The sequence below is a fragment of the Musca vetustissima genome, unplaced genomic scaffold, assembly GCF_032173495.1.
Source record: "Musca vetustissima isolate MV318-11 ecotype Yass unplaced genomic scaffold, APGP_CSIRO_Mvet_v1 utg12161, whole genome shotgun sequence".
In the NCBI taxonomy this organism is placed as follows: Eukaryota; Metazoa; Arthropoda; class Insecta; order Diptera; family Muscidae; genus Musca; species Musca vetustissima.
The window spans coordinates 23494-38751 of record NW_026879491.1 but is presented as its reverse complement, the minus strand read 5'-3'; the positions used below and the strand labels follow the sequence as shown (position 1 = coordinate 38751).

General features: G+C 29.7%; 1 protein-coding gene across 1 annotated transcript in view; it reads right to left on the bottom strand.

The window, feature by feature from the left end:
• Positions 1 to 12614, bottom strand: part of LOC133324405 (innexin shaking-B) — a 103828-nt gene extending 91214 nt beyond the window's left edge. The window contains exon 1 of the mRNA XM_061533246.1: positions 12563 to 12614. Coding sequence (XP_061389230.1) covers positions 12563 to 12565 — 3 coding nt within the window. The 5' untranslated portion in view covers positions 12566 to 12614. The remainder of the gene's footprint in view (positions 1 to 12562) is intronic.
• Positions 12615 to 15258: the final 2644 nt, after the last annotated feature.

Genomic DNA, 15258 nt, shown 5'->3' with positions numbered 1-15258 from the left:
TTAAGTCTGCCCATCGTCCGAATATTATACATATATAACGAAATATTATTTATGCATCATAAAAGTTTGTATCTGAAATACCAAATTACTGGAAATTCAGTTAGAACATCTACAAGAAACCCTCTTGACAGTAGTATATCTAAAATGAATTCGGAAATCTTCGGTGGAACTTGAAGGTTTTTCAGTTGGAGCGCAAATCTGCTGTGGATAATAATTTAAATGACTTGGCCTCACATGTATAAATAGCAACCCTCACATTTAATTCAAGTAATATTCAATGAGTGCAAAAATCATCACGTTTTGTAGGTATCATGTATGGAGTTTGTTCGATATTACAAATATTGTAAAGATAATTTTAATTTTTACATTAAATGATAATATATCATTCGGCCCTCTCATTTAATTCAAATCATATTCAATGAATTTAAATCAGGGCGTTTTGTGTAGGTATCATGTATGGAGTTAGTTCGTTAATACAAATACTGAACCCCTTTTGTTATTATTCAAAAAATAATTCTCCATTATATTTTTAAAATATGTTCAAATTCAGAACATTTTAAAAAGCAATATCTTATATTTTTGTTACCGATGTCAATATATTGGACTCGCACTTTTCTTCACATGGAAATATTACACTAGATTCAGTTGTTACAACCTAATCTCCTATATACTTATTTATAAACAGTTTAGTGTATATCTGTAACAAGTGTTTGAAAAAAAAAAAAAAAAAAAAAAATATTTGAAATAAAAACACACACATTGTTTAGCAACTTGTATATAAAAAAGCCAATCATAATTACAAGAAGTAAATAGTATAGAATATCAGTTAAGAGGGGTAAGGGGGTATAGAGTTTCTTTTTTTTTTGTTTGGGTATATAACATTGCCATAAAGTGCACATACACTTGCTATAAATCACAACATTTAATTATTATTAGTAGTAGTAAATAGTATTTTGGTTAATAGCATTTATATATTAATATATATTAGAGTATGTATGTATGTATATGTTTGTGTAGCATCACTAGTATTATTATAATTGGTAGCATTATTAAGTTTTCATAATTTTATTAGTATTATTATATACTTCAAGAGTTTTTTTGTTAAGGCTAATAGTGTGAGTGTGTGTGTGCCTAACTGTGTTTTGTGTGCCTGTATGGGAAAGTGATTTGTAATAGTTAATAGATTTTAATAAATTGCTATAGCTTTGAAAAAACAAATACACACATTTACACAGATAGACACACACATATATGTTTTGTAGCCTTTTAATTGAGGAATTAAGTGTAGGAGGGGGGGTAGATAAACATTGACATACCATCACAGTATAACATAATCTGAACACAAGAAGTTATCGTTTTATGTAAACACGCACATAGACACTGAGACGCAACATGTACATAGATTAGTGTTAGTATATTTGAGCAACAAAATCAAAAAGTTGAATATATATAGACGATTATTTGTATAGCAATTTATTTATATATCAAATATTTATATATAGTAATATATAATAGTAGACTTTCACAGTTATAAATTGTGTATATATTTTATATATGTGTATAGGTGTAGTAGGGTGTCGTCTAGGCATATCCTGAGTAGGTTTCTTTTTGTGAGTTTCCTTGAGGAAAGAAATTAAAAATTCAAAACAAAAGTTCAAACATTCATTGTTGGCAATCTGTGTTGTTGTATTTGTTTTTGCTTTTTTGTGTAGGTGTATTCAAGTTGTGGTTAAAATTCAAAATTGTGGTTTTTGTGTTTTAATTTTAATTTTTGCTAAATTAATTTGCTGTTGAGTATAGTATATTGGGGGGATTTAAAATTGAGTTGAGTATATATTTTGTTAGTTAAAGGAGTGGGTTTTAAAAATATATTTTTGGTATATGTATAAAACGTGTATTTGTTTTTAATTACTTGGTTAGTATAGTATTGTATTTTGTATATTGAGATATATAGTAGTTAGTAAGTTTTACGTAAAATTGCTGCTGGGTTAGTAGTATATAGCGTTTGAAATTATAAATAAAAAATTAACTAAACATAAGTGTATTTGTATTTTTTTAATTTTGTTATTAAACACAAACAAAAAAGTTGTATATATATATATAGTTTAAAACAAAAGTATACTTTTGTTTAGTTTTAAATTAATTTGTTTCTAGGGTACGGTATTATTTGTTTTTGTGGTTTTAATTGCATTACTTTTTAATAGAGCATTGTCTAGGTTATTTTGGGTTTATTTTAAAAATTATCGAAATTTCAATCGGAAAGAAAATTTTGTATACGTTAAAAAAATTTACAAAATTTTTCCGCTTCATAATTTTTGGTTATAGTTTCTTTAATACTTTTTTTGGTTTTGATAAAAAATCAGTTGCTCGATTGCCAACATATATGCTGTCCGTTTTAAATTCAGTTTCATTTTTTTTTGGTTAAAGATTTTAGAAATAAAAAAAAATCCTCAAATTAAATTTGCAAATATTTTATTGTTTTTTGCAAAGGTTTTCAAAAAACAAACATAAAAATACATCTTCTTTTGTATACAAAAAGTTTACACAACACTTTTTGAATAACCAATACTGTTTTTTATTTGATGATAATAAGGCTTTGGTTTTCTGTTTAGCTGTTGCTTTCAGTTTCAGTTCGGGATTATTTTTTTTGTTTCGGTTAAATTTACTGATATCGATATACATAGATATATGTAAGTAAGGTACTGGAGTTTAATAGAGTTTTGTATTTATGACAAAAAAAGGATTATTGCACATTTATTAAACAACATCAACAACGACAACTACTTCTTGTTATCTTATGATAATTTTTTTTTGTTTTGTTTTAGATTTTTTATGTATTTTTTTTAATTTTTTTATATTAATAATTTTGATAGATTTTGCAGTTTGGTTGGCTGGTTAAAATAATTCGATTAATATATTGTTGTATGTATATAAAATATTGTAGCTTGTACTGTTGTATAAAGACGATTAAACACATACGATGCATAAATATATACGTACCTGTGATGGGGGTTTTGATTGTTTTGTTATGGCGTGGTTAGTCGATGATGCAGATAATTAGATAATTCAAAAATAAATAACGGACAAAAATACACTCACACAAAAATTCATGAATGAATTTATCATTCGTATTGTATTCAGAATATACGTTTTTGTATAAATAAAATTTAATTTTAAACAATTTCAATTACAAATCAAAAAAAAAAAAAAAATTACAAATTCTTAACAGTTTTTAATTGTAGATGAAAATAAAATAGAATTTTCAATAGTTGAATTGCTCATATACAAAATATTTCTGCAAATATCGGGTTTACCCTACTTCAATGTTGATGTGTTCAAATAGTCCCATTTATTTGATACAAAATTGAAATTCCTGAAGATATAATTTAAAGTGATGGAAATACAATTTTTTTTTTTTTTAAATTTAAATGATTAAGAACATCATTCTTAAGGTTAACAATAACTTGAGTCTTTTGGTTTGGTTTTAGGATAGTGTTTTATACTTGTATCAAAAGCTGCAGTCAAATATGGGCCAATGTGCACAAGTTTCTATAGAGTTAGTTGGGACCAAAAATATGGTGAATGGTGAATTATATAATTCGGACAAAAAATTTGATTTTTACGAGTTACTATCAATATTTAATATACATTTCCCTTCTGTGCGTCGGAGAAGGATCACTAAGAGTTCTATTGATTACTTGATCGACGATGCGGAAATTGACGCTCCTAAATCAAGGGGACCCGACCCATTCTCTATTTCAAGTTTCGACGAGATTAAACGGGCTGGCAAATGAGTTGTTGTTGTTGTTTTTGCTAATTAAAAAAAGTCCTTATTCTCGACGCCTGACATGATTGCCGATCACTGGTACATCCCAATCTCAAAATTCAAACGCAATTAGAAAGACTACGTATATGACTCTGACATGAATGTTCGAAGATTAGCAAAATTGTGGATTTAGGAAAATTATTATTTTTCTTTTTTTTGGAAAAATTTCGGCCAAAAGCCAAGCGGGAAGATAGAAAAGATCTTCACTGATTCTATTTCCGAAGTTCAGAATAACGTATTAAAATTAGTTATCATACCCGTCAATTGTTAAAACACTGTTTCAATAAAAACGCGTTTCATGTTTTAGAATCACCCTTGCTTTCACTTGATGCTAACGCAATAAATCGGCTATATCTTCAAGAGTTGTTGAGATGTTCACTTGAAATTGTATAGGGATATTTTTGGCGCAAACTATGCCCAAAGATCAATCATTATTTTTAGTTTTTGTTAGGAAGATTAGATATACAATAAACAAGGAAAACTTAAAAATATCAAATTAGAGCCAAATTACAGACAAGTCCCATTTTCAATACCAATGCGTAATAGTAATTTATTCCAAGGCTTCGCTACTTTGATAGCGAATGTGGGAATTATTTAAAAAAACAATACCGACCATTATTAAAATTGTAGTACCATTTAGTACATATTCGCTCTTATATTACCTATTTCCAAAACTACCTCCATACCTCAAAATTAAACGCCAATTCCGACGGCAACAGAAATCCAGCTCTATACTAAATTTTGTACCATTTATTACCCCTTAAAAAAACTTGTAATACTTATTTCCAAAAATTCCTACCTTAACAATCATAAGTACGTATTTCCAAAACTTCCTACATACCCCAATCTTAACTTCAAATTTCATGATTGCAGCTCTATTTGTTCACCTAAATCCAAATTGTATAAAATGTAGTACCATTTACTACACATAAGTACAAATTGATATTATTTTTTATTACATAATTTCAGGATTCTAGCTCTATCGGTTCACCTAAATTCAAATTGTATCTAATTTAGTACTATTTAGTACCCATAAGTGCAAATTTCCTAAACTGCACCCATGCCATAATCCTACACTTCAACAGAAATTTTAATTCAAAATTTCAGGATTTCAGCTCTATCTGATCACCTAAATCCAAATTGTATCAAATTTTGTACCACTTTGTACAAATAGTTACAAATTTACATTTCTACCTACATCATACAATCCAGTAAACATGATATTCCGCAAATTTTAGGACTCCAGACCTATCGTATTTTCCTAAATCCAAATTGTACCACATTTAGTACCACTCAGTACGTATAAGTAAGAATTTCCAAAACTATTTACATACCTCAATTCTACACTCCAACAGTAATATTAATTCCAAATATTTAGTATTTCAGCTCTATCGGTTCACCTAAATCCAAATTGTATAAAATTTAGTACTTTTCGTACACTCAAGTACAAATTTTCAAAACTACCTATATATCCCAATCCTACACGCCAACAGGCATCTTAACTCCAAACTTCACGATTCTAACTCTGTCGCTTCTCCCAAAAATTCAAATGTACTAAATTTAGTACCATTTAGTACGTATATGTACGAATTCATAATACTACCCATGTACCTCAATTCTACACTCCAACGGTAATCTTAATTAATAATTTTTACTATTTCAGCTCTTAATTCAAATTGTATCAAATTTAGTACCCATATGTACAAATTTCCAAAACTACATCCATATCCCCAATTCGACACTCCAATAATAATCCTATTTCCAAATTTCAGTATTCCTGCTCTATCGGTTCATCTAAATCCAAACTGTATCGAATATAGTACATTGTGGTACTCATAAATACAAATATCCAAAACTACCTACAAATCCCAATCCTACACTCCGACGATAACATTAATTTCAAATTTCTGGATTCCAGTTCCATCCATACCTCCAAATACAAATTGTACCAAATTTAGTACGTTTAGTTTTTAGTCTTTTCGTTCACATGCTACGTAATTGTAACTAATTTAGTACATTTTAGTATTTTTCGGATACTTATAGTTCGAATGTTCAACAAAGCCGAATTGCAGAGTTCTAGCTCCACCGGTTCGCAAAATACAAATTGTAAGATATTGACAGTTCTTTTTAGTACTTTTCGTACCGTTCTAGTACGACTTTCCAAAAACACAGCCTTATCTGACACCTTTGTGATCCGATAAATTTCAAGATTCTAGCTTCAGCCGTTTCGTCTGGGCGTTAATGAATCGTTAAGTGAGTCAATCTTTTATTTGTATAGATTGCATCGATAGATCTGTCGATCAGGAAAACGTCAAACATCCATTACAGTTTTTTTTAAATTGAATTGATACTGGCAGTATCTTAGCTCCGAAAAGTACACATAAAAATCCCAATTTTGACATCACATTATATAAATATCCTTTTTTATATACAATCATATTTATTCCTTGAATATGAACGTAATAATATCGATGTTAATTTATCATATTTCAAATTTACAAATACTCACATATAGCAAACATGCACACATAATTTAGTTGGATAATGAAAATGAAAAACAAACGAAAAAAAAATAATTTCAAATGAATTAAATATAGTAATTAAAAGAAACCAATTACAAATTATAAAATATATTCATATTTAAATTTATTAACTACACATGGAAAAAAATTAATCAACAAATAATTTATAATATATTTTTTTTCAAAAAATTGTCGTTTAAAAAAAAATTACTGGGAACACAAAAATGGATACAACATAATTAAAACATAAACGAATAATTTTTGCTTCAAAAATTTTGTTTGTTGTTGCTGCTGTACGATAGATACGTTACTGCAATTATTACGTGCACAAATACAGTTACTAAAATTCGACTGTTTTTTGGATAGTAGTTAAGTATGATATACATATATATTTTTTTGTATATGTATATTGATATTAATTTAGATAAATATGTTAATATGTATGTTTGATAAAATGGCTTTTTTGCTGGTTAAATATGTATATATAGATGTATGCACAATTTTACATACAATTATAGATGACACACACACGCACGAACAAAAAATAATTGATATGTATGTTAGATATGTAGTGGGTAGGTATGTTTTTTTGTGTATAATGTTGTTTTTAAAAATCATATATATTTTTAATTGCAGTATTTATCTTATGGAATAGCCTGTCCATGTGTGTTTTTGTTTTGGTATTTGTTGCATGTGTATATATTCATATATAAATATATGTATTTGATAGTAATACCCAAGTAGTAGCTGTAGTACCACATTGAGTATCCTGTAGTTAGTACAGCATAAATATATATCGAGTTATTAGATTATGCTTAATATCAGTACAATAATAATTTGTGCAAAAAAATTCAAATTTGCAAATTGTTTGCATTTTGTGTGTAATTGGCTAGCTAGAGGTGGCTGGCTAGCTGGCTGCCTGGTTGGCCAGCTGGTTGACTGTTTTGCTAGGTAGGTTGTTTGGTTAGTTGTAATATTTTTGGCTTGTTTTTGTTCTTTCCGGTTGGTTATAGATCCTGGCTTTAGAGCTGGATTTTAGGATGCATTTTTGTGTTATTCAAATGTTCAATTAATAGTTTTTGGTTTTTGTTATTGCTTTTTTGTTGATTTGGGGAAATATCAAAAATTAAAAACAGACATACATATACGCGGCAATAGAGCTATTATCTTATGTTGATTATATGGTTTTTATATATTATATTTACGAATGTTTTTTTTTTAATATCAAATAAATTTAATTTTCGATTTAGTACAAAAATAACAAAAAAATAGTCATCGTTATTGATTGTTTTTCGTTTGGTATTTTCTTTTTTTTTTACTTGTTTCATTTGCAGTTGATTTGCTTTTACTTCAGCGGGAGGGAGAGAAAAAAGGGATGATGTAAGAAATGGTGCTGTGGGTGTTCTCTTGCCCATTATTTTATATTTTTAGAATCCTTTTAGGTATTTGAGGTATTATATATATGTAAACAAAAAGACGAAACAATTACATAATAAACATTTGTAGAAATATTCCAGAAGATAAAACAGAACAGGAAATCCCAAGAACAAATGTTTTCTTTCAGAAATCCCCTTTTCAAAAAGAGAGAGAGCGAAAAAAGAGATTACTAAACCCTTACTATATTTTTTGACATAAGAATTGTGTAAAACTTATTGTATATATAGTGACATAGTTATATGTTAAAATGATTTCAATGGATTTTCATTTTCAATATTTTTTCTTTATTTTCAAGACAGCATATTTTGTTTATTGCTTTTCTTTTTTTCATTTCATTCTTTATTTATATAGAGACTACTATATATATATATATATATATATATAGTTTTTTGTTTTGTAAGCAGCATCCGAGCAAATGAAATTTTCTTTTGTTTTCGATTGGTTATCATTGTTTTACTACTTTATTTATTCATTCATTTTTTATGGTTATATATAAAGAGAAATATTTATATATATTATTATATTGCATATTAGTGTTATATATTTAAATTATATAGTTTTTTTTTAATTTTCTTTATAAAGGCGAAGCGAACGTTTTTTGTATTGTGGCGAATTTTCGGTCATTCAGTTATATTTTTCTGAGTGTTTTAATAAAATATCGATTTTCGTTTCGTTGCTTTCGTGTTGCATTCTTTTTTGCACGAATATTTCTTTCATTCTTTCGTTTTCAAAAGAAGATCATTATTTGCATCCCCACAGTAGGTGCTGTTGTTTGTTATTTTGAATAAAAAACAAAGAAATCTAGTTTCATTAAATGAAAACATGTATTGTTGCTGGTGTGAACATATAGACTGATAAAAAATATAAGAAAATGAAGAATAGAATGGAATATGAAATGAAAAGTTGACATTTTTTCTATATATTGGATTTGGGTAAAGACATTTGAAATAGAGAATGTGATATGATTTATTTTTTGTAAAAAATGCTAAACACTGGTTAGGAAATTAAAAAAAATAAATAATTGAATCAAATTTTTATTTTTCGTATTAAAAAACGATGTCTTAATAAAATATATATTTCCCGATATAGGCGTTTAAAATGATATCCAGATAATGCCAGGCTTTTGTCTTCAAAATGTAAGCTTTAATTTTATTTCTATTTCAAATATTGCCATATACGTATTAGGTTTACTATCTACCTACAATCATTCCGATCCCATTATATTTCAAATAAAATTAACATAGTTTAAATAAAAATAAACGACAAAATACCTAAAATCGATCGGGAATTTTATGAGAGGGCTGAATATTAAGATCGACCGATATTTATACTTTTAGGGGAAGACTTACCACCTCAGTGCTCAAAATATCACCTTACGGTCAATTTGGTTGAAAACGTGTATGAAGAAGTAGGAAGATTTTTAATCAATTAGAATCGAAAATGTGTCTAATATCCTCAAAATACAGAAAATTTGTGTTACCGTGAAATATCGGCAATACGAAGAAGTGGACCGATATTCCAAACATTGTAGAAGTCGTAACAATGAATGTGCAAAATTTCAAAACTCTATCGTAGACATCGAGAGCACAACCCCGATTTAAACATAAACGGAAATGGGTAAATCAGAAAGCAACATCCATTGTGATTTGGCCCTCGACAATGTGTTGTATACAGTAAGATAAAAATTAATTTGCCAAAGAACAGACGTTGTGTCACACAGCATTGAGACCAAGGGTCCCCATGTGGCAGGAATCCTGCCCATCTCTACTTGTTGGATTCCCAAATATGAGTCAATCTGTATGATCCCGAACCAAAACAACGTTTTACCGTGAGATTTTTCGAAGACGTGCCAAATCCGACGATGGTTGTTTGTGATGGGCGACTTCGAAGGAAAGATCCGCCTGCTTCTTTGGTAAAATTTTTCGACCGTTCCGCTTAGGAAATGTAGAGCGGTCAATTCTAAGTGATACAAAACAATTTGATTGCCTAATATTTTCGGAGAAATTCGAATAAGAAACAAGGAACAAAGGAAGTTGTTGGTGGTGGAAGTAGTCGAGTGTTATTTGACAAAACAGTTCATTATTTGACTGGTCCACTAAAAAGCCTGAATCTGGAAAAATATCGAAAAACGAACAAACTGGCCAAAAACTGGAAAGGATCGGTAATATCCCACGCAGTCTTGATTCGTCATCCGTTGTGCACCATGACAAAGGGAGCTCTGACAAATTTGCATAGAATGGCCGACCAAAACGTGGAATTTATGGGTCATCCAACGAAAGTTGTTCGTGGAGGAAGTACTTGGATGCAAATAGTCGATTTTTTCTTTGACAAAACACAGATTTCAGGCACAGGTGTACCACTCATCTTAGAGTTGTACACCTGTGCCTGAAATCTGTGAAGAAATTCGAAAACATGAGAATTCGACTCATTGTGCACAATTATCATTTGGGTCAAACCGTCGGATATTGATTTATGGTGGAATTTATGGGTCATCCAACGAAAGTTGTTCGTGGAGGAAGTACTTGGATGCAAATAGTCGATTTTTTCTTTGACAAACCACAGATTTCAGGCACAGGTGTACCACTCATCTTAGAGTTGTACACCTGTGCCTGAAATCTGTGAAGAAATTCGAAAACATGAGAATTCGACTCATTGTGCACAATTATCATTTGGGTCAAACCGTCGGATATTGATCGGCCAAAAGCTGGAAGGGATCGGTAATTCCTCACAGAGCCTTGACTTGGCATCCATGGACCCAGACTTTTGTGTGAAAAATTACAAAATTTATATTCTATGGTGCATATATAATATTCATTCTTGAAGGACGCAGACTCCAGAAGTTGGTAGTATATCCAAGAGGTGTGGTTAGGGGGGAGGGGCGTGTTGGTGTTTGCATCTACCGATTCGGAATTATTTAGTATTACAATTACCACACTAGAGGGAGGAAATGTCGCGCAGATGGCTAGGAAATTTTGTATGTAGATCCGGTTATGGTCAATGACGACGCTTATTATTTTCAGTAAAGATCGGGTGTTATGTGGTGTTCACATAACCACAATTATAGGCCGAACATCCCAATACAATACACGGGAATAATTTATTAAAATGGATATTTTGCTAATGATCGGTCAATATTCGGAGGGTCGATTCAGCCAAGATTTTCGTTATGTCGTCAATATTCACCCCGAGAAATCAGGGTTCGTAGACTTTTAATTGGTTTAAATTGGGTTTGAAGAAGGGTATATATACAACTTGAATCGTCATCTGAAGTTCTTTGCCCTTAAATTATTATAATGGATCTAGGAGACAAGAAAAGTGGCTTAAATTTCTTTATTCTTTGCACAGACCGCATTATCCATCCGAGTTAGGTACAATTAATTAATCACATGACAAAAACATGTAAATCTTTAGAGGTGGTTCCTAGGTAAAGAATGGTCCCTATTTAGCATTTCGTGTTCTAAGAGAGTGAACAATTTTATATTTAGTTACTGCCACTCATATATTGAGCTATAATATATTTTGAATCAGGAAACTATTTTTTAGAAAGAAGTCCATTTCAGGTAGAAAGGGAAAAAACGTTACGTATATCAAATCTGAGGACTTTGAGTATTACGCCAATAAAACATCATTACCGGTTAAACAACTTTATGAGGAATTATTTGACAAATATATATATAAAATATTTTGAGGTAGATTTTTGTAAAATATTTGATTGTTCATAAAACACTTCTTACAGAGAGACAAGTCCATATTTTCAATGAAATATGGAAGAAATTTTCGATATAAAAATATGATATGTTTTTCGATATGTCTTCAGTCATTCACATGTCATCTCAGAAATAACCTGCAAACGATGACCTATGATGAATTAGCCCCTCTGAGCACATAACACACTAGCCAAGGGCTTCTATATCCACAAGAAATTTTACACCTCCACATCATTCCGTAGAAACATCATTTTAAATTTATAAACTTATGGAAGCAATTCCCCATGTACTCCCCCATACATAGGCGTATAAGTAATATATATTTAAATTTCATTAAAAACAAATTGCTAATCCGTCGTATGGACCGCAGAAAGCTTTCAATATTCAATTCTGTAACTCATTTACTATCAAGATTTTCTTGAATTTTAATATTGCTACACAAAATAAGTTATTAATAAATTATTTAATTTCTTAGAATAAAAGGTAAGGAGAACAGCATCCCTTTGATGTCTGGTTTAATATTATAAAATAATAATTATGTACTGAAACTCGTTTAATATTTTAAACAGTGTTTAGCATTTTTTCCACTTTTACCTAACATTTCTCTAAAACCTAATTTTGTTGGGGAAAAAATAATTATTGTTATAACTACAATTTGCCAATTTCTTAAAACTAAAATCAATATTCAATTTCAAAATTATTTTCATTCCAAATAAATCAATAAATAAAGAAATACAAATAAAATGTGTAGTTTTTTGTTGTAACTAATTTTTGGTGTGTTTATAATTACTAAGACGACAGACATATGAACAAATAGATATTATATATACGTATGTATGTGGATCGATAAATAGAAGAAATGTAGAGAGAGAGGGCGAAAAATTGTAGACAAAAGTTTCGAAAAAGATCGAGTGAATGAGTGAAGTTTAATTATATATTAATAATAAAAAGAAAACAAAAAAAAAATTACAAATATGAATGTGAAAAAAGAAGAACGAAAAACTTAAATAAATGACACACTAAAGACGAAACTACATGAAGTAGAAAGAAAAGTTTTTGCAATTAATTACCATTTTCTTCTAATATGCGTACGAAAAATTTTTGTGTTTTTGGCTGTGTGTGTGTTTTTTCTAGTGTGGCCGTTTTCGGAATGCACACACACGAACACAGTCTGGCGGAGTGGGGGCTGACAGAGATAAAGATGGAGATTTGATGAGAGAATAAAAGTATCGAGTTGTAGGTAGAGTAGAGAGAAACCACTTTGCAGTTTAATAAATTTCCGGGAGGGTATTGTTTTGCGTCGGATTGTTGTTGTTATTTGTTGGCGGAGTTGCTTAGGCTTAATACGGGGTTTTGGTTGCGGTTGTTATTGCTTTAAACGCAGTATGATGACGATGATGCTGATGGCAACGATGACAGTGATGACAACAACTAGAATGTGGTCGATTTTGCTGTTCTTGGTAGACGTTGTTGATGGTTTTTCTTTTGTTTTTGATGATGATTTACAAAATATACAAAAAGCACGATAAAATTTTGTAAAAAGGCACGGCTGACTGAATTTCTTTTTTTATTATATTATATCTTCTCTGTGTGTGTATATATATAGGTATGTATATATAATTCTCTTTTTTATCTCTCTTATTACTGATTTGTTTCTTTGTTTAAATATATATATGTAGGTGTGTATATATAGTTTGATGAATTTTGTTGCTTTTATTTTTTGGAGTTTGCTTGCTGGAGTTTAGTTGCGTTTTCTTTTTGTAGTTTCTCGTTTATTTTTATAGTTACTTGAAGAATTGTTGTTGTTCTCGCTTTTTTTGTTTTGTCCAGATATAATACAGAAGTTGCTTTTAATGCGTTCGTTTGTTAATTTTTAATATGTACAGTAGTATGATTTTGATTTATTTTTCGTATTTCAGATATTTATATGTACTGGTGTGTATATGCAACAAAATACTGGTTTTTATTTTATTTTAGTTTTATATCTCTTAGACTACGTTTACTTTTTTCCTATTCCTTTGTACATAAATATTTATAAAAGTAAAGTAGATTTTTTTTTATATTTTTGCCTTTTTTATTTCTTCTATTTTGGTGTTGTTGCTTCCAGTTTTGCTTTGGCGTTTTTTATTAAAACGCTTAAAGAACAATTTTGTTTAATGGCCACTTGCTTTGTGTACGGTTATATAAATCCCTCAGCTTGTGGGCTCTTTGTTGTTGTTGTTCTTCTTCAATATATTTTGTTGTTGTTGTTGATAGTAAATATCTCACTCTGTTATTCCCTGTTTTCTATTTCAGTTATTATTATTTTTTGTTTATATAGCTGGGGAAGAGGAAGGGTTTGATTACTGTTACTTTGAGGTTATAGCTCTATCCTTTTTTTAATTGTCTTCTATCCTTATGAGACAAATTATTAAATGTTTGATATTAAAGGACTTATTTGATTTGTTGTGTTGTTGTTGTAGTATTGCTTATCGCTTAATGATCACATAATTTGATTTGATTTCCGATTGATGTTATTGAATATGATATTATTCATCTTCGTCTTCTTGTTATTATTGTATTCGGAATTTTTTTCGTCTTCTTCTGCGTCTTGTTGTCGCTAACATTTAAACTGTTTTCTATTCGTTGTCACTTATTGATGTTGCCTTTGATGTTTACGTTTGTTTAGCATTTTATGTTGAAATTGTTGTTGTGACTGTTGTTCTTCTTGCTCGGGGTTTTCATGAATTTTCTTAAGACTTAGCTTGGCAATACTACGTTTGGGTTTTCCATCTAAACAATTATTTGCTGTTGTTGTTGTTGTTACTGTAGAGGTGTTAAGACTAAGAGATGTTTCTTCGTTTTGTTTATTGCCACGAACTGTTGTTGTCACTGCTGTTGCTGGTATTTCTGTGTTTGTGTTGATTTTTTGTTCACTAATTTTTGTTGCCGCCGCTGCTGCTGTGGTTGTCTCTGTTAGGGGTGTTGTAACTTCTGAAGCTGTTGTTGTTATACTTTCAAAGCCTTGTTGATAGTCCACCTTCGGGGTTTTTTTTTTGTTATATATTTGTTTTTGATTTTAGAGGGTTCGTCGTTCATGTTGTAATTTAATACCCAAGAAAAAGATTTTGTAAAAATTGTTGTTGTTATTAATATTTCAGATTCACTTTGCTTATGTCTTATGTTTTTTGTTTTTGTTATAATTCCATTAACTTGGTTTGGGTTGTTTTCAATAACAATAAGAATTAAAAACAAATAAATAAATATAAAACATATAATATTTCTAAATTAGTTCTGAAAGTTCGGAAAAAGGTAAATAATTATTGGTGAGGTCACTCTTGAGGAATACCTAAGATAATTTGCTTGCCAGGTTCAAAAGAAATCGAGTGTGTATGGTGTAGGAAATATAATTATATTAAATTTCATATCTTTCATGGAGCATAAACATCGTATAGTTGATTTCGTATGCTCACGCTTTCGAATATATCAGATCCTGGGTGTGACATAACGGAAAAAATCATAACAGTGAGGAAAATTAAATTTTAAGAATTTAAAACTACAATTTGAAAACTCTGAGGGCTAAGTAATGCTTAGACAAATATAATTTTTCTTCCAATTAAAAACAAAAAATGAAAATTAAACCCATTATATGAGAGGAATTCATAGGGATACTAGAGGTGTGTACCTAGTGAATCAATCAAATTTGTCACCATATAGTTCACCATGCTGTCTAGAAAGACTTTGGTGTATAAATCATTGATCCCAGATCAGAAGAACATATAACAAC